Source organism: Vitis vinifera, chromosome 8 (genome assembly GCF_030704535.1).
Source record: "Vitis vinifera cultivar Pinot Noir 40024 chromosome 8, ASM3070453v1".
Taxonomy (NCBI): domain Eukaryota; kingdom Viridiplantae; phylum Streptophyta; class Magnoliopsida; order Vitales; family Vitaceae; genus Vitis; species Vitis vinifera.
Window position 1 is genome coordinate 22,046,951 of NC_081812.1, and position 26,894 is coordinate 22,073,844.

The 26,894-nt window shown below is 33.4% G+C and overlaps 3 protein-coding genes, 1 long non-coding RNA gene and 1 other non-coding gene across 7 annotated transcripts; 4 read left to right on the top strand and 1 right to left on the bottom strand.

The window, feature by feature from the left end:
* Positions 1-2,793: 2,793 nt before the first annotated feature.
* On the top strand, positions 2,794-6,703 carry LOC100241826 (IQ domain-containing protein IQM6). Its single transcript, XM_019221474.2, has 8 exons — positions 2,794-3,288; positions 3,705-4,220; positions 4,594-4,774; positions 4,855-4,943; positions 5,044-5,134; positions 5,219-5,458; positions 5,563-5,664; positions 5,743-6,703. The coding sequence occupies exons 2-8, from the start codon at positions 3,778-3,780 to the stop codon at positions 6,484-6,486; spliced, it is 1,890 nt and encodes a 629-aa protein (XP_019077019.1). The 5' UTR covers positions 2,794-3,288; positions 3,705-3,777; the 3' UTR covers positions 6,487-6,703.
* Positions 6,704-8,204: 1,501 nt separating this feature from the next.
* LOC100264108 (homogentisate solanesyltransferase, chloroplastic) lies at positions 8,205-13,861 on the bottom strand. The gene is made up of 10 exons (XM_002276692.4): positions 13,525-13,861; positions 12,133-12,254; positions 11,879-12,025; positions 11,161-11,386; positions 10,842-10,915; positions 9,972-10,064; positions 9,561-9,678; positions 9,370-9,432; positions 8,714-8,746; positions 8,205-8,437 (listed from the first exon to the last, which is right to left on the bottom strand). Exons 1-10 carry the CDS (start codon positions 13,744-13,746, stop codon positions 8,363-8,365), a joined length of 1,173 nt encoding a protein of 390 aa, XP_002276728.2. The 5' UTR covers positions 13,747-13,861; the 3' UTR covers positions 8,205-8,362.
* A 263-nt stretch (positions 13,862-14,124) lies between these two features.
* LOC100246987 (uncharacterized) lies at positions 14,125-15,865 on the top strand. 2 transcript variants are annotated; one of them, XR_009466483.1, is made up of 2 exons: positions 14,125-14,312; positions 15,438-15,865. It is a non-coding gene; the product is annotated as an uncharacterized LOC100246987 (long non-coding RNA). The 2 variants fall into 2 exon arrangements; XR_009466484.1 differs by having other exon boundaries at positions 15,441-15,865.
* Positions 15,866-17,692: 1,827 nt separating this feature from the next.
* On the top strand, positions 17,693-19,713 carry LOC100241860 (uncharacterized). The gene is made up of 2 exons (XR_009466485.1): positions 17,693-17,926; positions 19,218-19,713. It is a non-coding gene; the product is annotated as an uncharacterized LOC100241860 (transcript).
* Positions 19,714-22,276: 2,563 nt separating this feature from the next.
* LOC100243591 (small ribosomal subunit protein uS7) lies at positions 22,277-26,766 on the top strand. 2 transcript variants are annotated; one of them, XM_002281502.5, is made up of 5 exons: positions 22,277-22,375; positions 23,625-23,731; positions 25,808-26,079; positions 26,227-26,430; positions 26,509-26,766. In XM_002281502.5, the coding sequence occupies exons 2-5, from the start codon at positions 23,636-23,638 to the stop codon at positions 26,561-26,563; spliced, it is 627 nt and encodes a 208-aa protein (XP_002281538.1). In that variant the 5' UTR covers positions 22,277-22,375; positions 23,625-23,635; the 3' UTR covers positions 26,564-26,766. The 2 variants fall into 2 exon arrangements, with proteins under 2 accessions (XP_002281538.1, XP_002281550.1); XM_002281514.5 differs by having other exon boundaries at positions 22,336-22,427.
* The last annotated feature ends 128 nt before the right edge of the window (positions 26,767-26,894 follow it).

Below are 26,894 nucleotides of genomic sequence, written 5' to 3' on the forward strand. Positions count from 1 at the left end.
GCTGTAATTACTAAAAAAAATTGCTTAATGGATATGATTGAAGCATTCCGTACGGATCAAAAGGTACGTAAATGTTGTAGCATTGGGATTTGAAAACGACAGTTGTCTTTTGACACTGAATAATAGCTGAAGTGTGGTTGACTTACCTACTTTGAGGCATGTATATGCCTCACCGCCGATCACGATCTCACACCGCAAGGCTGTCAGACTAGTATAGTGGGTCGAGTCAGTGAGATTAGCATCCGTATACGTACAAGTAGAGGACAGTGGCGGTGGTTTGACTTTCTACTTTCCGACGCTAAAAGTCTAAAACATATTTTTTTGATTTAACGTTATTATAGATATGCGTGGTTGTCTTCAATTTTTTTGTTTTTGTTTTTACGCTATCATAAGATTCATAACCCTTTATTGATTGACTATTCATAATTATAGAAAAAAATAATGATAGAAGATTATTATGAGAATTTTAAAAAACTTTAAATTTTTTTATGAAAATTCTTTCATAACAAAAAATACCAAATAACTTTAAATTTTAAGAAATTAAGGTCTATTTAATTTAAATTAAAACATGTTTTACTATTTTTTCAACTAATATTTTATGAAACAAAAACCTATGTTTAGAAATCTAAAATATTTTGAACATATTTTTAAATTTTATTTTAAAAATAATTTTTATATTTAATATTTTATTTCATATATTTTATATAATTTTTTTAAAACAATCATAAAATACACGTGAAAATATAAAAAATAATTAAAAGATATTCCCTTAAAAAGTTCTATTTTTTTGTTATCAAACTTTTTTTTTTTTTAAATTAGAAAACTATTGTCAAATATACCCTAAATAATTATAATCCTTATATTTTGATAAACTTAATCTTGTGAAAATCCCAATGAATCAACTATGAATCTTCATGTAAGTCAGGTTCTTAGGAGTATAAATATCATAAATGTATCCAAAAGTCAATAACACGTTGTTGTGAATTTTTGATAATATTTAAAATATTTATTGAAAATATAGTACTTTTAAACAAATTTATCTCTATTAAAAAATGAATTAAAGTTATATTTTTAGGGTAACTTTTTATTGAATCCCTTAAAAATGTCCTATATTTAGAAGTAGTTTAAAAGATAAGTTTTAAATTGAGTAAAAGTCTACGTTTATGCTTTAGAAAAGGTGGGTGGAATTGATCTTATAGGATATGATACTCTTCTTCCAAAGCCGGTCCAAATGTTGGGACCCATGATTTTGAACTTTGGGTTGGAGGAGTTAATGCCCTGGCTGGGATTAATTTTGTCTCCAATTGAAGAAGTGGTTGAAACTTTGAAACTTAATGCTCAAGCTTTTAACTAGGAGGACTCACTTTCAGAGGACACGCCATCATGCAATCTATGGAAAATTCAATCCATTTTCTATTAAAAAAAGAAAAATAAAAGGTTGGAACTTTTAAGTGGGCCCTTTTTGGCTTTTTGTTTGTTTTCTACACCAAAGAACACTCTCATTCGCGCTTGACCAAGGTTTCATTTTCCAAGGAGTGGATTCCTAAAGTGGGTTCACCCTGGTCCTTGGTTACCAAGCCCCCACACGTTTTCTTGATGGACCTCATGGAAAAAAGGAGTTCAATGTTTAATCCCATATATTTGAATACTTCATTTACGGGGGAGTAGACCATGAAGGAGAAGACTAGCTCTGCTCATAGACTTTAATATTTGTCTTTTATTTTTTTTTATGGGTTTGATGGAAGAAATATTGGTATCTAATGTTATGTTATTTTCGGTCATTGTATGGTTAAAGGATCGACCATACCTTTAAAAAATAGAAATTTCAACCATTATAGCTGGTTCTTCCAATATCGTCGAGGTCATTGTATGGTTAAAGGACCGACCATACCTTTAAAAAATAGAAATTTCAACCATTATAGCTGGTTCTTTCAATATCATCGAGAAGTAAGTTGGCTGATTCAACTTCTAGATAGGGTTATATTATTTGGATATTTGGATAATGTTTGATCAAAATGTCTGTCTAAAAATCCGCTCTGACTTTTAATATGATTTTTATTGAATTTAATGATTTAAAATTTATTATTCTCTCTTATTAAAGTGGTTAGTTGAAACACCTTAAATTTATTTTAAATTATTCAATTTTATAATTTGGTAAAAGAGAAATGAAGGAGAAAATAATTAATAGTTATAGAAAGTATAAGTTGTGAATTTAATTTATATTATTAAATTTTATTTTATATATAATTAAGACCGAATGGATCAAGTAATACTTGAACCGGTTTTGAACCTATTTCGAGTTTTAAAAATAATATCAAATTCACTTTTAACCCGCTTATTTAAATTTTAAACATGTCTAATGGATCCAAATGGATATTTAAAAAAATCTGCACATTGGCATCCTATGAACGACTTTTTAAAAATGATTTTTTTTATCATATATATATATATATATATTAAAAACACTTGTAAAACATATTTCCTTTATCCCAACAATACTGATTATCCTTGATAAAGGAAGTGCTAATTTTTTTTTTTTTTTAAAGAGAATCACTCTCCAAACAAACTTTAATTGATTTGTTAAATGGACCTTTAATCATGTAAATTGTGTTCAAAGCAGGCCACTAGTTTCCATGACACAAAATTAGATTATTACATATTTTTCTTCTGATCTTAGAGGGAGTCGGAAGTTAGAATTTTACAAATAACCCATCTATTCATTTGACACATTCAAACTAGATTCTGGATGTGGTGGGTTGTGTTTCCTTTTAGCATTTTCAGTTTTCTGGCGGGTTGACAGAGTCACCTCTTTCATTCTTACTCTACGTGATTGTATACTTTAATTTTTTATTTTCTCGGGAAAAAGAAAGGAGGACTATTCAAAACTGGAATGCATGGATAATTCCCAATTTTTCCAATGGAGGGATTGGGGGAAACTTCCTAGGGTAGTCGATAACACGTGGTTGGAGATGATGGGTCTGTTATACAGCTCTGCCTTCCCTCTCTCCTTTTCCTATATATGGAGATTAGCTAAGGGGGGTAAGAGTATTCGGTTTCTGGCTTTGAAAAGCGTAAGTCTGTGAGAGGGGGAAGTGTTGAATCCATTCTGTAACCTTTAAACCTCAAAAGAAATCAAAGAATCAACCTCTACCCACCCACATTATTCGCTCTCTCTCTCATTGGTACCCACCAATCCGCATTCCCTCATTTGGGTTCGGGTTCTTCTCCTCCCATCTCTCTCCACCTTAAAACAGGTCTCCTCTCTGATTCACCTTGTCTCAGGTTAAGGTACGACTGCTATGCATTTCATCCCTGCCTCTTATGTCATTGGTTAGGTTTTTTGAAAAGGGGGTGTTTGTATGGTGTTCAATGAAATGGGTGCGGTGGAAATATTGCTGTGTGTGTGAGTAAATTTGATTTTGGGAATTGGGTTTCGTGGTATGATGTTATTTCTTATCCTGCAATCTTGGATTATTGCTTTAATAGGTGTTTGAGGGTTGCTTTGAAGAATTTAGTCTGTCTTTGGTTGTGGGGAAGAGTGAGAGGAGAAAAGGAAAATGCTTAATGCATAATGCTTTCTTTCACACTTTCCTGAAAACCAAACAGATGGTTAAGAGTTCATAGAAACAATAGCCTCCTTTATTAATGGATTCCCATTGATGAATTTATGTCACTGAGTTTTCTGGTTTTGTTCATCTTTTCAGGATTTGGGACCCCATAGATCTTGCTGAGAGAGATCTTGGTCATTTCCAGATACCAGTCCTATTGTTCAATCAAATGGGAATGGTTGCTTCATGCCCATTTGCAGACGATTTAGACAGAGACTTTGAAGCTGCTCTATTAAGATCCCTCAGCTTCGGAGCCCATGATGTGAAGAATGCATTGCGATCCTTCAGTTTCAATGGCCATGATTCGGAACGCCCTACAATGAAGTCGTTTCCGTCTGGGAAGATGATATTTGAAGGGTCGCTAAGCTTCAAAAGGACTGAATTGGATACCAGGATCTCACTCAAGGCTCCTTGCCCTGATAGCATTAAGAGCAAAGACACCAATGAACAAGTCCCGAAATCGGATAGCCTACTGGAGAAAATCCCGCCACTGACATTGCCAGAAAGAGGAAACAGAACATTCCAGGCTGCATTGAAGTTGCAGAAGGTGTATAAAAGTTTCCGAACCAGAAGACAGCTAGCAGATTGTGCAGTTCTTGTGGAGCAGAGATGGTTAGTATTAGTCTCTACCACAACTCTCTTATTCCATTTGGTTGCTGAGAAAGTATAAAAGAAAATAAAATGACTGAATAACATAAGGTATTGCCTTTTTGGAATGTTCTTTACTTGTGTTTTCTCAGCATACAAGCAGAAATCTACTCATGTTTTCCATAGAATTTCAAACTTAGATCCAACCAAATGGGTTACTTTGCAAAATTTACACAAGATGTCACCACAAAGTACAAACCATGCTACGAGATTGATGTTTGACAGATGATAATCTCCCCCTATATAAGACATGGGACCGACTTTTGGGATAAAAACAAAGGAATGGTTTCATTTCTGTGTGATGCTTTGATTAATACTTTTTAAATGCACTTCATAGGTGGAAAGTGTTGGATTTCGCTGAACTCAAACGGAGTTCTATATCATTTTTTGACATTGAGAGGACGGAAAGTGTTTTTTCACGTTGGTCAAGAGCAAGAACCAGAGCTGCCAAGGTAGGGAAAGGTTTATCGAAGGATGAAAAGGCCCGGAAACTTGCTTTGCAGCACTGGCTTGAGGCTGTGAGTGGCATTTATACTCTAAGTGAAACTACTTCTTCTTCTCCCCCTGCTCGTACTAATTTTATTCCTTCTTGTTACAGATTGATCCTAGACATCGATACGGGCATAATCTTCAGTTTTATTATGTCAAATGGCTGCACTGTGAAAGTAGACAGCCCTTCTTTTATTGGTAAGATTTGTGGGGACCGAAACAAAATAATCTGCATACATGACTACTGATTTGTATTTGGATTCTAAGATTGGCTCTCTTTTTAACTTTGAATATGCAGGCTTGATATAGGAGAAGGAAAAGAAGTGAATCTTGTTGACAGATGCCCTCGATCGAAACTTCAGCAACAATGCATCAAATATCTTGGTCCGGTAAGCCTCATCTTCATGTCTAATCCCCTCCTTTATCTGCTTGGACCTTGCTAACATTTCATTTTCTTTGGGTTCATTTCATAGATAGAAAGGAAGGCCTATGAAGTTATAGTGGAGAATGGGAAGTTCCTCTACAAGCAGACAAGAACGCTGATCGATACAGTGAGTGGACCAAAAGATACAAAGTGGATCTTTGTCCTCAGTACATCCAAGAAATTGTATATTGGAAAGAAGAGCAAAGGAACATTTCAACATTCAAGTTTTTTGGCTGGAGGAGCCACACTGTCTGCTGGGAGATTGGTAGTGGAAGAGGGTGTTCTAAAGGTATGAAAAAGGATATAAACCCAGGGAGCTGTTTGATATGGCTGTTTGTTTGTTCCTTAGAATGTAGACTAATCTGATCTTTTTTCTTCTTTCTACTGAACTAGGCTGTCTGGCCTCACAGTGGACATTATCTTCCAACAGAAGAAAACTTTCAGGAATTCATGTTGTTCCTCCGGGAAAATGATGTAGATCTCACTAATGTTACAGTAAGAAACACTGACCTTGCCTCTTCATTTTTAACACTGCCATCAGGAGATGATGTAGTTTCTTTCTTTCATGTTCAGCAATATGCTAGTGAAGAAGAAGAGACCGGCAACAAAAAGGTCGGTGGTTTCAGCCTTCGAAACAACCCATCAGAGGCAGATTTAACTCGAGATGATGAAGAAACCGATGATATGGACTCAGCTCAAGTGGAAACAGATTCAAGAAATCAAGACTCAAGTGCAGCAGGAGCAGAGCCTCATCCACCAACCTCGAGATTGTCTCGAGGATTGTGCTCAAAAATAACCAGACTCGAAATACCAGAAAGAAGTGATGTGTTTGAGAAGTTCATGGAAGAAGCAGGGGAGCCAGATTCACCCTCATGCGGTTACGAAACAGCAGAAGAATCATTTTTAACTGAGGAAGATTTCATATATCCTAAAGTGAATTTGTTCAATGAAGATCAAGAAGAAGAAAATGCAAAACCCATCCCAAAAGAAAAAATCATGATGAGGATAAATTCACATAAAGGAATGAAGTCATACCAGTTGGCTCAGCAGTTATCCAGTAAATGGACAACAGGAGCTGGACCCCGAATTGGGTGCATGAGGGACTACCCTTCGGAGCTTCAATTCCGGGTTTTAGAGCAAGTCAACTTTTCTCCAAGAAGTGCTGTTGCTACTCCTAGTTCAACTCCAAAACCGACCAGGTTTGGTGCCAAGGTTTTGACCCCAGCTCCTCATAGGAGAGAAACAAATACTAGCCAAAGTGCCCTTGCTTCAGAGCAAGGTGACATTGCCACAGATAGCAACACCAGTAGCCAGTAATAGGTGGAAGATGGACAAAGGTTGATTTCATTTATTATTTTGTATTGGGGTTGAGAAGATGATACATGGATTCTCCAACACTCGTTAGTATGTTATTCTTTTGTACACTTTTTTTTCCTTTCCTTTTGTAGATCTGATGCTCCAATTTGAGTTTTGTGGGTGTTGCAACTCTTTTGTTTACAAATAAATAATGAAAAGAAGAGAAGTTCCCATTCAGTAACTTGACTCACTTTCCTTTTGGATGACATGGAAAATATAAAGGAAAAAAATGGGAAGGAAACTGCAATAGAGAATATTAAAGTATTTCCCTTGGTTTTTTCCTCCAAAAATAGTGAGGAAAATTGAAGGGAAAAGCAAAGGAAAAAGAGAGGGAGAATTTCACGGGCTCACACATCTTCTTTATTGGGACTCCTATACCAAAACTCCTCTCCACGGGTGACCATTCCTACAGCCACCACCATCAAGCCCACCGCCTTTTGGATTAGAGAAGGAAGAAAATTTGAATTTCCCTTCTTGGTTGAGCTCTCCAACTGTCCTTTTAAACTTTCCATTTACTAGCCTGCAGCCAATGGTTAAGCCAAGGCCTCCAGAAAAATTGCGAAAGGTCATTTCCATGTTGTACTCTCAAAAGATAGACCCCGTTGATCAACTCTGCCCAAATGGGAATCAATTAGGAAGAATTTGTGTAGTATGATTATATCAGTGTCGATACTAGTCTTCGGGTCTACTTCCTATCGTTTCTTAAAGTAGCATGTTTATATTTCATCCATGCTTCTTTGGAATTTAAGAAAGACAATAAAACATGTCTACATTTTAAATGCATCTATTTTCAAACAAATTAGATGTTAGCTTAATTTTTTTTTTCGAAAACATTTTGACTTCACACATAATTAATTATTATGATAAATTTTATTTGTAATTGAATTTTATTTATTAAATATAGGCAAGTCAAATCACCTTTTTTTTTAATATACATTTTTATTATATTAGTTATGAAATATTAATGTTAAAGATTACATTTTATATTAATTTTGCTTTTCTTTTATTTTTCCTTCAAAAACCAAACATGGGAAATAACTTTCTTGCTTCTTTCCCTCAACTTTTTCATGGATAATCGAACAACGGAAGGTTTTCATATCTCCTTTTTTAACTTTTTTTCTCCTTTCACTTTTCCTCTTTAATTACTAAGAAAAGAGAAAAATATATTTTAAAAAATAATTTTTATTATATGTAGTTTTATTATGAAAAAAAACAAATATAACTAAAATTAATCAAAAATTTATGCATTACAAAATTATTCAATTTAATATAATTGAGAAAAATAAGAAAAATAAGTTAAAAAAAAAACATATAAAAATAATTTATAGATTTAAAATTTTTTTTTATTTTTTCTTCACTTTTTCTTTCCTTCTATTTTTTCTAAGAACCAAACATAGTCTTATGGTTTTTGGCATATTATCATCAATTTTGTTTCCATGTTTTGCCATGTAGAGATTGAAGCTGTTCATATACCTTTCAGCAAGAACTGTCCATTTGGTTGACATGAAGGATCCCAGTTAACCCCCATAGTGAAAACCTGCAACATTAGCACAGCAAACATGTCTTCCATGGAATCTGTGAGCTCGCACTCTTAGTTCCAGCAATGTTATTCTCAACAAATAAAGTCAGTAAATCATGTATTTCAAAGTAAGGGAAGACACATAAACCCTGAAAATGGGTTGGCTTCAAATGGTTTATCTAATATTGCAGAGAATTTTTATTAGGTTCAGTAATTTACATTCTGATATAAAAAGATGTTTAGTTACATTTCACTCACATTGTTATAAACTTATTTGTCTCTATGGGGGAAAGGTTAGATGACATAAAGAGAAACTTGCTAGATGAAAGGGAATATGATATACTCAACATAGAAGAGGTTCCAAATGAACCGATAGAAATCCGAGATTGCTTCCTGCAAAATGCAAGTAAATGCACAATCAGATACCGTATGAAAAAAATTATCATTAAGGATGTTGCATGAATTTCAGTGTAGCAGTTGTGCCACAGCTTGCAGCAATTCTGCTGTGAAAAATGTTAAGAAAGAACGATGCTTCCTGCTCAACAAGATGCTATACATTCAATCTAAAAATGATGATTGTAATTGAAATGTTGCTTCCATCATCTTGATGCCACATGAAATCAACAAGCATTCAAGATTAATAGAGAAGAAAAAGAAGATTGGTACTACCTTGGTATAATTTGCTTGTTCTAATACGCGTGCCTGAAATCATGTGAAAATCCAACAAATCATAAAATTTTCTGATTAGCAAAAAATGACACAGAATGCTCAGTGGCTAAGAAACTAACGAAAAATTGGCAGGGATGGAAAGAAGGATCTTTGATCTCAAATTTTCAAACACAAAAATATGTGGTGAATGATTTCCCAAGTACAATTCAATAGCCTTTCAAGAGATAAAACATAAAGTAGATGACAAAGGATCTTTGCTCTTAAACAACTTTGTCAATGACAAAACATATCAAGAATCTCTTTTCAAGAGTTCCAAAAAACCATTCCACTAAGGATGTACTGGGGATTAAAACTGAGTATGTTCTCTTAAGTCCAACTCAATCAAGATGAAATGTGCCAAGGAAAAATTTTCATCATGGTTCTAAATGTTGGATCAAGGTGCTCTCACTTTTAAAAGGTGCAGGCCTATGCTAATTCATTGCCCCTGTTCAACATCACCAAATTAGAGGGAAAAATAAATAAATTTATCTTTTCCTCTCAGAACAATGGAAAGGCAGGTGAAGTAATTGAGAGACAGGAGACCCAAGAAAGAAACCTATCTTTTCATCATCCTGATCATTGCAGTAAAAAGAAATTACAAATTCTGAGAAACAAACCTGGAATATCAAACCCGCAGCTAAGATGGCATGTGCAGGTATCATTAAGCTAAGCCTGAAAGCCTGCAAAGCATGCAAACTGAAGGACTTAATATTGGGATCTGAATCACATCAGTGAAGTAAAATACAGCTCATATGAAAACCAACCAGGTAAAGATGAAGAAGATAGACTGCAAAGATGATATGTTCACCTGAGGCATATAAATTGCTGCCAAAATGGAACCAATATAATTTACCAGCAAAAGTCCAGAACCAAGAAAAGCAATGTTTCTAACACCAAGCTTTGTTGCCAAGGTTGATATCTGATACCTATAAAACAATTTATGATGCACATATCAGATCGATATTGATAGTAGAGAGAGGGAGGCTTATGGATTAATGAGCACCATGGGGTTTGGTTTGGTTTGAAAATTTGGGAGATGAGGTTCAAGCAATGTGTGAAATAGATAAGGAAGCATGGAAATCATACCGGGAAATAAATGATAAAAAGAAGAGAGTGCCTGTTACTTATGAAGATTTATAGAGAGTAAAACAACCCTTTTACAAATACACAGCTAGAAAAATCAATAGTATCAATATTCTAAACTGGTTATACAACTTACTTGCGGTCACCCTCAACATCTGGAAGATCTTTCGTTATGGCAATAACCAGTGCAAACAGTGTCACAAAGGTTGTGATGAAAACCACAGGTGCACTGCAGGTACAAATTAAATTGTTGAAGTTAGGAAGTTTCTTAACAGTTGGGAATATTGGGATGATAATCACAACTTAAATGCTATGGCACAAGTAACATTCAAAATTGGGAAGTGGATGGTTAGATAAGTCAGCATGGCTCCTCCAGTACACAAATACAAAGATTCAAATAGGAGATCTTGGTGTCCATGTGAAAGTTTTGGGTAAGATTCCACCACTGACAAATCCAAACTGGGATACTTCCCTCAGGCTTAAGCACAGGCTCAGCTCTTGGAGAATAAATGAAGAAGCACACCCATACTACTAATATCAGAACCTTGGTTGCATGAACAAGGAACCGTTGTCGAGCAAAACACAGTTAAATCCTGAGAAAAGTACTAGAATGACAATAAGCCATGTCCTACTGGACCTATATCATAACCATATATCAAATAATAGACTCCCTTGCTCTGATTACTAAACCTGAGCTAATTAACTGCATGAAATTGTAATCTATTCTTCTTCAAAGTAACAGCACAGGTGCACAATCCAGCAAATTAAGGCCAGGGGTCCATTACCAGTATATTCTGACAATCTAGCTGTCCCATATTCAAACTATAACCAAGAGAGGATAATTAAAACTGTTAGTGTGATTGTCTGCCTATTGCATACCCAATAGCTGATCTAGCCTCAATCTACTGGTTAAACCTCAGGCAATCCACTAAACTTGTGTACACATCTATATGATTTTGTCTCTTAAGTTGACTATAAAGAAGTAAACAGTAATGGGTTAACGCACCTCCACATAAATGGAAGTCCAAGTGCAGCTCTTGTGGCATAATATACACCAAAATTAAGAAGAAAACCCCGTACCTGCAAAAGTTAGTCTTCTGTTACATTATCTGGCTGAAGGTACATGAGCAGCAACGAATTTTAATTTTTCACAAAAAACAGCAAAATGTGCTAACAAACTTCTCAGCATTTTGCTATAGCAAGGAGCACAATCAACATATTCATCACCATACCATATGGATCCAACTACAACTGAAACTTCACGTTACTCAATCCACTCAGTTATTACCATCCGATAGAAAAAAGGGAGAGGACAAATGCTATACCGTCGCAATTATTAGAAATGCTGCAACTGGAAATCTCTTCATTCTAAATGGAGGAACAGAATAGATGGTGCCAAGAACGAGGCCAAGACAGTAAAGCGAAGTGATGAATGACCCAAAGTTGGATCCGACAATCAAAACGCCTGCTACAGCAAAAAACAATACCAAAAACCATGCAGACTGAACTGAAAGGTCACCCGCAGCAATAGGTAAATAAGGTTTATTTACCCTGCAAAAGAAAGAGAACAGGAACTAACATGAGAATTGCATTAGCGTGTATGCCAATAAATTGTCAAGACACAAAATAAGTAATGCCCAAGCAATCAAACCTCCTTAAACACCCTACTTGTGGTTTGCAAATAGAAAACCAGGACTAAACAAATATATTGGTAAATCCAAACAGTAAAAAAAAAAATGATGACTTAGAAAATTATAACCATGCGATAATATCATTTTGCTTTAAATTGTGGAGGCTTTTTAGATGGCTTGGGAAGTTTTGAAAGGCAGTCCAAAATCATTTGATCAAAGATAATTTTTGGAATCTGCCATTTCCTAGTTGCAGCCCATCTTCAGGTGGAACCTAGGCCACAAAAGATGTGCTACGTGTCCATTACTAGATGCTACCTGATAACCCATGCTCTGGGGCATAGGCTTTCATGCAAGACACCCCTGCATATAACAATTTATTAAACTGATCTCTATATACATAAGTGTTGCATACTTGTCAATACTGATATCATAGATCTGATTGATGCCCACTATATAACCATTTCCACATATAAGAGCAAGAAGACCAGAAAATGCCTTGAACAACAATGACCACTTTATCAGATTTGGGTTCTCAATCAATGCCCTTGCTACCAAAGCACTGTCAAAAGAAGAAAAGATGAACCGAAGTCAAGAATTCTAGGCATAATCTTGGGATCAGGATCAATAAACCATTAATAACTCAAGATTAGCATGATTATTACTTACGTGGACCCTAATGCTGTTCCGCGAATCGTATGGGGTCTTAAGAATCTCCAGCATGCATCTTTGAACACTGAAAATTTGTTCAGTGGTGGATCAGATCCAGCAGCTCCAACTTGAGTGCTAGCCTGGACAGCATCCACTTTCATGTAAATTTCATGCATAAACCTTGGGTTCCAATAGAGCCTAGTAAATGAAACTTGGATGACCATAAGCTACAAACTCAAAGACCCATATTTTATAAATTCCAACCATGTTTGTGACCATCTCAAAAATGATGGATCATTGTGCCAAATTTTCCTTTAAATGCCATTAGAGCAAATAATATTTCAACTTTAGTATCTACAATTTATAATTTCTACGCCATGATAACAAAAAAATGGTAATGGCAATATTAGATTATTTATTGACTAATTAGTAACTGTTAAAAATTATTCTTGTGAGAAACAATTTCACAAACTGAGGCTACTGAGCTTAACAAAAAGATCATGAAAACTGGAGTTTTGAAATTAGTGAGATATCAGTAATTTCAAGTGAAAAAAAGGGTCTGATTTTTCCAGAACTTTTCATAAAAATGCCCATAAATCTATCCAGTCTCTTAGACTACATTTGATTCTCCAAAAACTATAAAAGAAAGAACACAGAGGCAAAAATTAAATGATAAGAAAAATGTAAGGAAAAATTATAAATTTCTTCTTCTATTTGGTTGTGGCTGAAAATGCTGAGAGAAATAAAATTAAATGATTGATGAATGTACTTTTTGACAAACGTCTCTAACTTTTTTTAAGGAAACCCAACCCCCACTCCCCCTCTCCTCTTTTCCCTATAACTTTTCCCTTGCTTTTTCCCATTGTATCCAAACATAACAAAACCATTTTCCTCCTCACCTTCTCCCATGGTATTCAAACATAACAAAACCATTCTCCTTAGCATTTTTCTTGTAACCAAACATAGCTATATCATATGGTCCTCACACAGTTTCTTTCCAACGAGACATAAGCACATATCAAAAGTTCACCAAACCATTCAATTTTATTTTTTTCTTGATAGGTAAAAGTTCATCAAACCATTTAATAACACTTATATTTCATATTCCCTTCTACCTTTCCTAGGGTTCATATTTACTTAATCGAAGTGTCCCACTGGATTACTAGTGTTTCATATTACATTCCAAATCATTTCCCAACTTCACGGGTCCAATATATAGTTCCTAGTTGAGTGGGGATTCTGTTTTGTGAGGTTCCAGATAATTCAAAAACCAAAACTGCCATTCAACTTTCCTTTTGTTTCTAGGTTCACGGTTTCTTCTTCTTTACCATGACATACCCAAATCAGGCCATTAGACACAGACATGAAAAACCCAAATTTCAAGTAATGACATGAAGAAAAAAGACATACCCAGATGCTAAAACGCCTAAAATGTGTGCTTGAAACGGGTTTGGGGAAGCCTGTGCGGTGGTGGAAACCAATGGAAGAGGGGTTTTCAGGAGATTTCAGTAACCAGACAGAAGATTTACAAGCGGGATTAATGGGTATCCTCCTGTGTAGATACGAGGAGTCGCAGTGAGGAGTAGTAGCTGAAATCCGAAGCGAAGATGAAGGAGAGAAGGCGAGCTCCATTGAGTGAGGAGAAGGATGAGGGCCAGTGAAAGTCGGCTGCTTTCTTACATTCTTGGTTGAAAATCAATAAAAAAAAGAAAGGAAAATAATCAATATCAAAAATTTATTTAGGAGGAAAACAAGATGGAAGTAAGAGGAAAATTTATTAAGGCTAAAAAATAAAAATAAAAATAAGAAAATTAAATTATTTTATTATAATATAATTAAAAATAGTTAAATAAATAAAATTTTAAAATTATTTAATTTATATAATAAAATAAAATAAGTGAAATGAGTTTAAAAAATTGATAAAAAGATAATTTATTTACTTTAAATTTTCGGAACAATGCCTACAAATTTTCACAAAATTCCATCTTTAAAAAATACTTGTACGAAAGATTTCAAAGTCTTTTTAACATCCGGGAAATTCGAAATGACTGAGGTACCCCGCATGTTCCATTTGTCCAGGGTGGCTAAAGGAGTAATTTCATTCACCTCTTCAGCCTATATAAGCAAAATTTTGGGGGTTTCTCCTTCAGAAGCCGCCGTCGATCTTCTAAACCCTCACGTCGTCGTCTCCTTAACAGGTCTGTTTCTTCTTCTATTCTCCTCGATTCTCCGTCAGGTTCTTCTGCTATTTGCCTTTGATTTGTTCTGATTTGATTCATACACTTTTTTCCTACTTTACCTAAGTTTTCAAGGCAATAAAATACTGCGTCTGTGGACGAAAATTTTCTCTATGGTTCAAGAAACTGTGTGATATGAAATTGGGGTTTTGGATTTGGTCATAGATGCTGTACAAATTGGTCATAATGCTTTATTCATGATTTACTGTTCAATAAATTTTGGAACATGCTTTATGTCATTTTTTGATCTGTTTTGGTCATTGGAAACTCATGAATAAGAGTTTGAAGGGTGCCTTTCAATTGTGAGAATGAGAAGATTTAAGGATGAGTTTGGTATTCTGGATTAGGAAACGGAATAGGATGTGAATGGAGGTGAATCACAATACAACGTGGAAGGGAGAAATAAAAATCCAAAAAAAATGGGTTTCGGTTAATTGTCGTTCACTTTCCATACTGTTAAAGCAACAAAGTAATGAATGGGATTCCCATTCTCTGTTTCAGCTGTTCAAACATGGCTTTATAGGATTGGAGGAAAAGGCTAAGAGTATAAATGATGATTCATGAATTAAAATGAAAAGCACGCATTGCAAATTCCTGTATGATTATAGTTGGTTCCTCAGTGAATTTTATTTCTTGTTTTTTGCAACATTTTATAGAGGGCTTACTTTTCTAATGCTGGTTACTTGATTGTTTGTTGAAAATTTTCTTTATTCTGTATTCCATTCCTATCTTGGGAAAACTACGAGGAAGAAGAAAAATCCCGCAAGGAAATTTGGCTTCCCTTTTATGGTTGTGATGGAAAATATGAATGAAAATTAGAAGGAAATTTATCCATCTTGAAACTCCTTTCAAATTGAAAGGGGAAAAGTTTCATTGTCTCTTACCTTATTCCTGATATTCAAATGGACAATTTAAGTCTCAGTTTTGGAGACTCTGGTTCCTTTCTTGGTTGTACCTGATTTAGACAACCCTGGGGAATTTATGTTTTAAATGAGTTTGCTTTTATAGAACTTGAAAGGAAAAACCAATTAAATGAAAAATGGTGCTTAGTATTTATGAATTATAACCAGCAATTTTCTTTGGCAGCAGTGCGAAATGGATGCCGGGGTGAAGCATGCTGTGGTGGTGAAAGTTATGGGTCGAACTGGATCAAGGGGTCAGGTGACACAGGTGAGAGTGAAGTTTTTGGATGATCAGAATAGGTTTATTATGAGGAATGTGAAGGGACCAGTCAGAGAAGGAGACATCCTCACCCTGCTCGAGTCTGAGAGGGAGGCCAGAAGGTTGCGTTGATGGGTTCATCTTTGTTCCCACATCCATATTTTGGTGGCTCGATTATGAGTTTTGTAGTGGCAGCTAGTATATGACTATGACTGTTTTATCCTGAGTTATGTTGAAGCTCGATTACGAATTTCTTGGTTTTTAAAGTTCAAATGTAGTGTGAAGATTGTTATCTTTCTGGAACACTTAAAATTTACTTGTTTTGGAATGCATTGGCTTGATCGATGACAGTAGTTTCTACTGTGAGTATGATATAGGGTATGTGAATGTTATGGGGATTTTTATATGGTATTGTGGACATATGAGCTAATACTATGTTCTTCAATCACTTCGGGCTCATCATGCAGCTGATTTTGGAGTTGAATGAGGTGATTCCTTTTGGTGAAGAATGGTGGTAATGGTATTGTGAGGCATTGCTGCATTTGTGCAATTGTGCTTGTTTGGCATAGCTAATTTTATTACTCTCTTTCTACTTCCAACTTAACAAAATCCGAACTGGAATTGATACTGAGCTATGATTTGGCAGGTATATATGGGATTCAATGCTGTTTATTGCTTTCATGGTTTCCAAGATGTTCACCTAAAATACTTGGGTTAAAGGTTTAGCAGCAGTGGCTAAAGTGGGGGTTAGGCTGTTGCGCGAATAGTAATATTAAGGTTGGAAATTTTATTTAAAATTGTTTTTCTCTCGGTATTCCAAATAATAAAAAAATTGTTTTTAAAATTGTTTTTTGATGTTTTGATTTTGATTTTGATTTTTTTTTTAGAATTTGAAATGTTGTTGATATAGCATTTTTAAATATTTTTAAAAAATAATATTTATTGTGCTATTTTATTTTTAATTCCATATTTAGATAATTATTTTTTAAAAGCAATTCTTTAGAAAATACTTTATTTAATATTTTCAATAGCATAAAATTATTTTGTATTTTTTTAATCTTAAAAATAAAAACTCTTTTTTAAAACCACGTTATCATTAATTCACTATTAAAACATAAATAAGATCTCAACCGTTTATTCGATCCTAATATGAATTTCTGGTGGTTTGATGTTAGTTATCATCTATTGGTGATGGAAGTAGAGCACACTAACTGCAGTGGTGCGCGATATATCACCGTGATGGATGAGAATGACTATGTTTCAAGCACATTTCGACACTCTAACTACACGTACGAGGTCTCAATTTGCATTTAACATGCATGTAATAATGAATTGACCATCAAATTTCTAACTCCAATATAAAAATGTAGGATAAAATTCATATTTATAAACTTGATAAAAAAAAATTAAAGGTTTGTTTGGCCACATCCTTCTTAAACTTATTTTTAAAAATTGTTTCATTTTCTTTACTTTTAAAATTGATGAAAACAACTCTTATTTATTGTCTAAAAATTATTTTTTATTTGATTTGATTTTTAAAATTTATTTTCAAGAATAATGGTCAAACTCCGTTATAAAATTTAAAAAAAAAAGCTTTCTATTTTTTAAAACATAATTTAAAAAAAAATCACATTATGAAACAAACTCTAACCTATATATTTAATGCACTAAATATTTTACTAGTTTGTTCAATTAATATACATTTTACCAATATAATTTTTTTTATCGGACACCTTATACTTGAAAATAAAAAATGATAGATAATTTTTAAGCTACTATTAATGGATTGAGCAAAATGCTCCAAAATATAAATAAAATTTAAACAAATAATACATGCATAAATTTTATATAAATAAATAGTGGGGTTCCTATTTAGTCTCAAACCCAATCAAAATTACAAATTTAATTCATACTTTTTTCGTTTTTTATTTATTTATTTTTGTCTAGTTTATCACCTTTTTTTTTCTAAAAAAACATTTCTTTGGAAAACTTTATATATTAAAAATATTATACTAAAAAAATTTAAGAATTAATTAAAAGGATAAAATAATCCCAAAATTTATAAATTTAACTTCTCCTATATTTTTAAAAAGTAATCCATTTTTTTACAATTTCGATTATTCATACGTAGATTTTTTATTTTTTTAAAATTAATTAAAAAATATATAAAAAGAAGTTATATTTCCGAATTTAGGTTTTCTCACCTATTTGATCAAATAATCCAAAATTTAAATAAAATCCTAAATGACTGAAGTATCCATCATGCACCTGTTGGACAGAATGGGCAAATCAATAATTTCAAATCCACAGACGCTATATAAAATATTAGGTTGGGGTTTTAGGGGTTCCTCTCCTCCGAAGCCGCCGTAAGTGCTCCAAGCCTCTCTTCTTCTCGTCGTCTTCTCTCTTCGCAGGTCTGTTGTTCTTCTCTTCTCCTTCATTGCTGTATGGTTTTTTGCTTTTGATTTATAGTTGTGCGATTTATAAATGGTTTTCTGATGTTCCTAAACATTTAGGGCAATGTGTGATGCGAGTTGGACAAAAGTGGGTTTAATATTGGTAGGAACAGTTTGGATGTGATGAATGAAGTTGGGATTGGGTCGTAGATTCTGTACAAATTAAATATCATACTTTATCGATGATTTTACTGTTCAAACAATTTTGGATTTTTTATTTATTGGGAATTTGTTTTATGTCAGATTTTAATCTGTTTGTTTTGGTCTGTGGGAACTCTTGAATAAAAAATTTTGTAGGTGGAAAGGGAAATAATTGGAAGTGGGGAGAAGGTTAAGAATGAAAATGATAATTCATTAATTAAGATGAAAATCTTCCATTGCAAAGCCCTGTGGGATTGTAGTTGGGTTCCCAATGAGTTGTTCTCCTTGTTTGGGTGTTGCAGATCTTCTAATATAGGTTACTCTGATTACTTACTGACCTAATATGAAAATTAGGGCCTGTTTGGCTATTGTTTTTAGAAATAGCTTTCTTGTCCGGAAATAGCTCTCCAGCATCTAGAACAGGTTTGGTAAATTTTGGATTGAAACAAATTTATTGAAGATTTGTTTTGAAAATAGCCAAATAGGGTGATTTTTTTGGAATATATTTTTGATTTTTTTTAGGTGTTTTTCTGTGGAGTGTTGTTAGCAACAATTAGAAACATAGAGAATAAATCAGGAATATGACATTGGAGAATAGTTTGAGACAATGGTTTCTTAGAATTGAGTCTGCAAACTGAATTTTGCTTCTGAAAACAACATAGATCTGTTTTTAAGAACTGTTATCAAAAATTGAAAACTTTACCTAGCATTCCCAGTTTTCCTTGCTTGGTTGCGATGGAAAATATCAATGAGGAGAAAATATTCCGGAAATTGTACGTCTTTAAGATACTTTTCTATTTCAGAGGTAAATAAGTTGGATGAATGGATGAAGTTCTTTGGCCTGAAGGCTTTTTGTTTTTCTTTCTACCTTCTTTCCTTCCCCTTATTTCTAAGATTGGAATGGACCATTAATGTGGCAACTTGAGAAACTGTGATGAAGAGGTTACTTTATTGATAGCATGGTTCTCTTCATTGAATTTTATCTATGTCACCAAATTCAGAGTTTTCTATACATATTCTTTAAATAGTCTATGTAACTAGAAAGAAAATACAATCTTTTAATTGATGCCCTTATGCATCTATTATAAATGATTTTGTTTGTTTGCAGTGCAAAATGGAATCTGGGGTGAAGCATGCTGTGGTGGTGAAAGTTATGGGTCGAACTGGCTCAAGAGGTCAGGTGACCCAGGTGAGGGTGAAGTTTTTGGATGACCAGAACAGGTTTATTATGAGGAATGTGAAGGGACCTGTCAGAGAAGGAGACATTCTCACTCTGCTCGAGTCTGAGAGGGAGGCCAGAAGGTTGCGTTGATGGGGTCATCTTTGGCTCCATTTCCATGTTTTGATAGGTATCTTATGAGTTTTCCAGTTTCAAGCTTGTAGTTTTGGGTTTTTCAAATTAAAATTCTGTTTGAGGACGGGTTTTAGTTTTATGTTTGGAATGAATTGGCTTAATCGAACTCCATGTTTTTTAATGATGCAACTTCTAGCTCATAGAATGGAGCAAGATGTTGTTTCATGTGGTTGTGAGCATTTGAGTGTAAGCATTCCCCAATCACATTTGGACAAATAATCATAATCAATGGATATGTTATTTCTGATTTTCTTTTTGACTTAACCAACTCAAATTCAACCCAAACCGAGAGAAATGAAGGGTTAGACTTGAATTGAATGCCTTGGGTTAAATGTTAAGTGAGGTTGAACTTGAATTGATTGTTTCCTAATTCGGGTTGGACTCAAATTAGCTATAAATCCGATTAGCTCGCCCAAATTACAACCCAAATAAATACAATTTGTCAATAACTAAATATTGTAACATTGAATTTATATTTATGAAAAATGAATTCTTTCATTTATGTGTTTAGAAAATGTATAATGAAAAATCATATATAATTAAAACCTAGCATTTGCCAAAAAAAGAAAATTAAGCCGTATTAACAAAAGGGTTTTCATCAAAATCACCCCTAAACAAATATTAAGGTGTGGCAAGGTCCTATCAAATGCATATTGTTTCAAGTTTAAGTTTAAGTTTAATTCTTTTGAAGTTTTAATTAAATTATTATTTTCAATTATGGTAGGTTTGTAATATAACGATTCAATTAAAATTTTAATTTTATATTGTTTATTATTTTATTTTATGTTTTATAATTTACTTGTTTATTTAATTTGTTTTTAACATAAGATATTTACAATTGAAAAGTATTTTTAATTTTTAAAAATTTTAAATATATCGGTTGCAGCTCACGTGGCTTAGACATAGCCTTTTCGAGGTTGGTTGTTGCGTGAGATTGCCCATGATTCGAATGGTCATATCAAGCTCTCAAATTAGTTTTGATCATCACGTAGTTAATGGAAAATTTGTTTTATGTTTTGAAAAACAGCTAGAACGAAATTTCAATTTGTATCCGTTGTAGTCTGCAGGGTGGTTATGAAAAACAGATTGAATTGCACAAGTGCAAATTTTGCTTTATGACAAGGTAATGTAGGATCATAACAAAAGCAATCAAACACTTTGAAATGAGAATAGGATGACTTTTCTATCCATAAAACTTTCGTAGGGAGTTTTATTGGATAAAATTGGCGAGGGAATATAATTAATTGAGTAAACATAAGTGAGAATGCAATCACCTCCAATGAGCTAATGACATGTTTGATTGGAAATGCGAGGTTCGAGCTACATTCAAATTTTTTTGATGTTTTCTTTCCACAACAAAATTTTGTTGTGATCTATCGACACTAATGCTTAATGGATAAAATGGAATTTACCGATAATAATCCACAAAAAAAAATCATAAATACAAAGAAAATATTTAATGATGTTTTATAGAAAACTTTTTATATACCTCTTAATTTATTTGTGCAGATTATCCAAAGAAACGAATATAAACATGGGTATTAAGCTTTTAAATACCTTTCCATCAACCCTAATTTTACTTCTATTCTACCAATCAAAAAACGTTTCCTATTAAGATTTAAATTATATTTGTACAATGTGTTTCATATCTTAATCAAATCTATTTATTCTTAAATTTATACTTATTTTTAAAATATTATTTCGTAAATGTTACATGTTCTTAAATTTTATTTCTAAGTAATTTTAAAACTATGTAATACACTAAAACAAAATTATAAACATCGACAAGATATTATTCCTTAAAGAGTTTTAAATAGTCCCTATAATGCCCTTTTTCTCCAAGAAAAAAAAATATATACATAGATTTTCAATTTAGGAAGATTTTGTGCTTTACTTTAAAAGAATTCTAAAATATCTCCATGTTCACAAGTAATATTTTTGCAAATACCGTTTAATGAATATATAAAAAAAAAAAGGAATATTTATTAAAAAAATATAACAAATTAATTATGTTTTGAGTTTAAATTGTCGAGTGTTATTTATTTAAAACTCTTTTCAACATAATTACCTTTTAGTCTTACTTATCTTTCTAAATATTATCTTTAAACCATTTAAAAAATCTTAAAATATTATTTCTATAAATTATAAAATATTCACGAATATTATTTTCTTAAATATTAATTAATATTTTTTAAAATATTATTTACTAAATTAATTGGAATCACGATTTCATGCCATTGGAAGAAAATAAAAACCCTTTTTAAAGCAATCGTATTGTAATTTTTTTTTTGAAATTACAGATTAAATATTTTACTAAAATCAGCCACAAGTAAATTTTTGAAATTATTTTTTAAAAGTAATTCTTTGCTATTTTGAAAAAGAATATTCTCTATGAAAATTAAATTATAATATAATGAAAAAAAGAAAGGAAGAAAGAAAGAAGAAGAAGATAATGATTAATAAGCTTTAGGATTTTAAGATTAAAAAGAATTCATCATATATATTTGAAAATAAAAAATATATCCAAATAATTTTTATATATAGCTTTTATCAAAAATATGAATTTGGAAAATATTTAAGGAGAAAAAAAAGATCGAGTTCATTTCTATTTTTTTTATTTTTTTTATTTTTTTACTTTACTTAATTTTTCTTCCAATTTTCTTTTTCCAAGACTTTTTCTTGAACTTTATTTTTATAAATTACTGAAGGTTGGATTTACAAATGGATACTATTTCATCCCCTTTAATCAAATAACCCAAAAAGAAAAGAAAAGAGCCAGGCCCAGTCCAACGAGTCTATGAATGGACCTCAGCCCATTAGGCCCAAATACCGTGCCCTAGCTTAAATACAGAAACTCTAGGGTTTTTGATTCATTGCTGCTTTCTCCTGCCTCCGGCATTGTAGAACTCCAGGTTAGTGTCTGCGCGTGCCGATCTTGATATCGTTTCGTGCTCTCGGTTTTAGGTATAAGGCTAATATCGTTTCGTAGTCTCGGATTTAGGTGTAAGATTCGTGTTGTAGTTGAAGAAGTCGTGTTTGGGGAATGTAGTATGTTGATTTGCCCGATATTTTATGCTTTTTTTTTTTTTAGGGTTTTGTTTGTCTGAACTATTTGGATTTATAGTTGATTTATTGTTTTTGTTTGGGTTTTTGCTTTTACTCTGTGATACAAAAAAACTCTGAAAAATATCAGAAAATAATTTTAAAATGCAAAATTAAACTATAATAGATGTTGGTTGGTAGCAAATTTGGTTGGGGAAAATGATCATAGAAATATCTGTAGTGAAAGAGGAAAGCCAATAAGCCTATATTTACGTCTTGCTAGTTGAAAGTTGAAATCTTGCAAGCTTGCTCCATGATTTAAGTGTAGCCAAGGAAAAGAAACTGCATATAAAAGAATATATTAGTCAATTGTCGAAATAATTAATCTAATTGCGACTGGCACGTGAAAAACTGAAAGTGTCAAGTGACTAGCACAAGCATGGTAAAGCCTTTAATTCTAGGGTTTCATTTGTAACTATATAAATAATACCTGAAAAGTAGGGTTTTACTCTCTTCTTCCACTCAGAGCTCTGAGCATTCCATCGTTGTTTCATTCTGTACAATTTCTGATCATAGGCATGGTTTTTGTTGTTTTCTATATATATGTATAAAGTTGAAGTTTCTATTTACCAATTACCATCATTTCCTATGTCAACATTCGATCAATTCAAATGAAAATCTCTCAGTATTTGTCTTAAGAATAATTTATTTGACTTTCAATGTGGTATTTGACAACTAGAATGTAGTGTTTCATGAAGCATTATTTATTTATTTATTTATTTTTTCCAATTTTGTTTTTTGTAAAATTATGAAAAGTTGAAGGTATGTGTGTCATTGTATCATGTATCATATTGTGTACCATGTAGGTATTGTAAGGTACCCTGAGATATATTGTGATACATATTGATAACATGAAAAAATGTATCATATCATCGTGTTGTGCAACAACTATGATCACGTGTTTGCTCCCTTACCAATCGGTAAACCATCTGTTTGTTTCCTGAGAATATATATCAAACTGAATGGTTGAGATCTTCCTTGTTGGGAAACTAAATCAATGTAAAATGCTTTTATTTTTTTGAATCATTTTGTGATAATTTTTTTCCCTTGGTTTTTTAGGTTTGATAAGAATGGCAGTTGAGGTCGCTGATGCTGCTGGTGGAATTACCAATCTTCAGGAGACGACTGTGAAGCTCTTCAACCGCTGGAGCTTTGATGAAGTGCAGGTTTCAATCTCGATCTTGTTTTTCTCAGATGTAGTTGTTTGCTATATCATTCTGTTCCCTTCAATTCTTCTGTTGTCATTAATTTTTTCCTTATCATTATATGTCAATAATAGACTTTATAAATTGGTTGAGGTCAAAAGTAAGGAGAGGGAGGTTGTTCTTTTGTTTTCCTTTTTCCATTTTGCTTGCCTGTTTGGTGTTGATTGTGTACATCGAGCCTATCTTGCTACTCTCTTTTCAGAAGCTTTATTATTATATCCTCTTGCTTGCCTATAAAAAATCAGTTTTCCCACATATCTGTTTCATCAAATGGTCCTAGAAGATCACTATTTTATCTTCGATTTTTTTTCTCACTCCTTTGTTTATATAATTTTCAGGATTGTTAAATTAATAAGCTAGGTTTCAGTTCTTTCCAGTTTTTTTTTTGTTATAATTTCTTCTTATTTTAAAATCTCTTACCAGTTACATAGGTGAGAATTGTCCTTTGCTTGTTAATGGTCTTCATTGAATCCAGGGGACAATTAGTAGATTGAAAGAGTTTATGGGGGGAGAGTACCTTATAGGTTTGCTGGAGAAGCTGTTTAACAACTATTCTTGAGAATGACAGAAGGCCAAATAGGCTAATTATGTGAGGGGTTTTTTGTGTTTTAAAGTGTAAAATTACTAGTTGAATTGCGCTATTGATGAAAAGCTTATTAGTCAGAGAAGAGAGACTTCAAAAATAATTTCTCCAAGCCCAATCAAAGTGTGAAACATGTATCAAGTTGAAATGATTTTGTTCCATTAATGGAAAGATAGTGAGGGAGCAGTAAAAACCTTCCATAGGGCTGTATGCAATTGTATTTTTAATCTTTACTAAATTGTCTAAAAAATTCATGTAGCTGTATTCCATGTTTAGCTTTTTATTTTTTTGGTGGAATTGCATTCCCTTTTGTAATTGCATTTGGACAATTGGGTTGTTGGCAATGTCAAAATATTGAGTGAAAGCTCTTTGACATTTTTTTTAACGGGTAAATGGATTGAACTTGGAATCTTCCTGTCCTGATCCTAACTCCTTGTTACCTGATCATACCTTGATGCATATAGAATTATAGATCAAAATATACTATTATGATTTCTGGTCATTCCTACTTCACTGCAGTAGTTGTTGATGATACATGTGCTGGTTGCTTATACACCATGTCATTAAGCTGCCACAGAGAATGCATGTCATTTATGTGTGTTGTAGATGTGTACTTTTTTCTATTATTAATTTATACATACCTATCTTTATCTATCAAAAAAGAATAAAGAAAAGAGTGTTATAGATGGTACATATTGTCATTGTAATTGCAAAATCAGTTAGTGACTAACCACAATGAGAGACAGCTTAAGCGTTAATGCTGCTATAATTGCCACTATTACCTTGGCAAGCTGACAGAAGGAAGTGCTCTTTACCATGTTAAAATTAGTGACATTCTATGAGGAGAGGGTGGGGTTTGGTCAGGTGCTGCTTTCGCAATGAAGAAAATGGGTCAGCTGTGCACATCCTTACCCAGTGCAAATGGACTACTTGTTTTGGCCTTTGATGTTCTCTCTGTTTGGTGTTTTGGGTCCCTTTTCCATTTTGTTAAGGATGCCTTCTTCAGTTGCATGGCTCCATTCTCTGATATAAGCACAAAAGTGTAGAAGCTGATCCCTCTGGGTTTCTTTGGGTTTAATTGAAAAGAGTGAAAGAGGACAACTTTTGAACAAGTGGTATCATGCTTAGAAATGAAGGATGTGCATTTAAGACCTTGTTTTGATTTGGACCCATGGCAGTTCAAGTTCCTAATTATCCATGTTGGACTTTGTTGATAGTTTGGGGAATAGTTAGCTTGGGTGCGATGTTTTTATTTTCTTGTGGTGGTACTTGGGTTATGCACACTTCTGTTTAATTCTTATGAAACATTTTTGTTTGCCTATAAAAAAAGGGTGACATCTTTTCAAAACTTTGTAAAAGATTAGTTTGGCCTGTTGTAATGGCCTGGTCATTTGAATTGCCACCTTCACAACTGTACTTTTCCATTGAGGTTCTTTTGTTATGTATTTGCACAGATTTCTGACATATCTCTGGAGGACTACATTGCTGTGAATCCAGCCAAGCATGCCACCTATGTCCCTCACACAGCTGGGAGGTATTCTGTCAAGCGGTTCCGGAAAGCTCAATGTCCAATAGTGGAGAGGCTTACTAACTCTCTGATGATGCATGGTCGCAACAACGGGAAGAAGCTGATGGCAGTTCGAATCATTAAGCATGCCATGGAAATTATCCACTTGTTGACTGAGCAGAATCCCATCCAAGTGATTGTTGATGCTGTGATCAACAGGTATGGCAATGGGGGCCTGTTTCCTTGAGCAGTGAATGATGTCCTCCCCTTCTATGAACTCTTAATGGCTTTTCACGTTGTATTACAATCTTTTTTCATCTGTTTTACATTTTCCTTTCCTCTTTCAATTATATTCTGTTACTACAGTGGGCCAAGAGAAGATGCAACTCGAATTGGCTCAGCTGGTGTTGTGAGGCGTCAAGCTGTTGATATCTCCCCTTTGAGACGCATCAATCAAGCTATCTATCTCCTCACTACCGGAGCCCGAGAATCTGCTTTCAGGAACATAAAGACAATAGCTGAATGTTTGGCTGATGAACTCATCAATGCTGCAAAAGGTTCATCCAACAGGTACAAAAAGGCCCACATTTTTATACCATTTATTCACCTCTGTTCTCTGCTAACCGTTTGCAATTATCGGCATTTCAGTTATGCAATCAAGAAAAAGGATGAGATCGAGAGAGTTGCAAAGGCCAACCGTTGAGTTGCAGGATGCTTCGTGGCCAGAGAAAGTTTTGAACACATCTCTCTTGGTTTCTTTGTTTGGTTTTTGTTGCGTTATGCTTGAACAAGATCAGTGAATTGTTGCTTCCTTTTCTGGTAGAGACGTACTTTTTTCCTTCTATATTGTTGCTGGAGTTCTAATATATCTTAACAGGGCACCAAGAATTATGTTTTTTTGTGTTATTTTATTTCACTCATTTCCCTAAGTTGGATGGATTGTTTGTTTGTATGGTTGTTCTTACTTCTTGACCCAAGTGGGAAAATGAGGATGAAGGATAAAAAGGGAATTTAAATTTAATATAATTTTAATT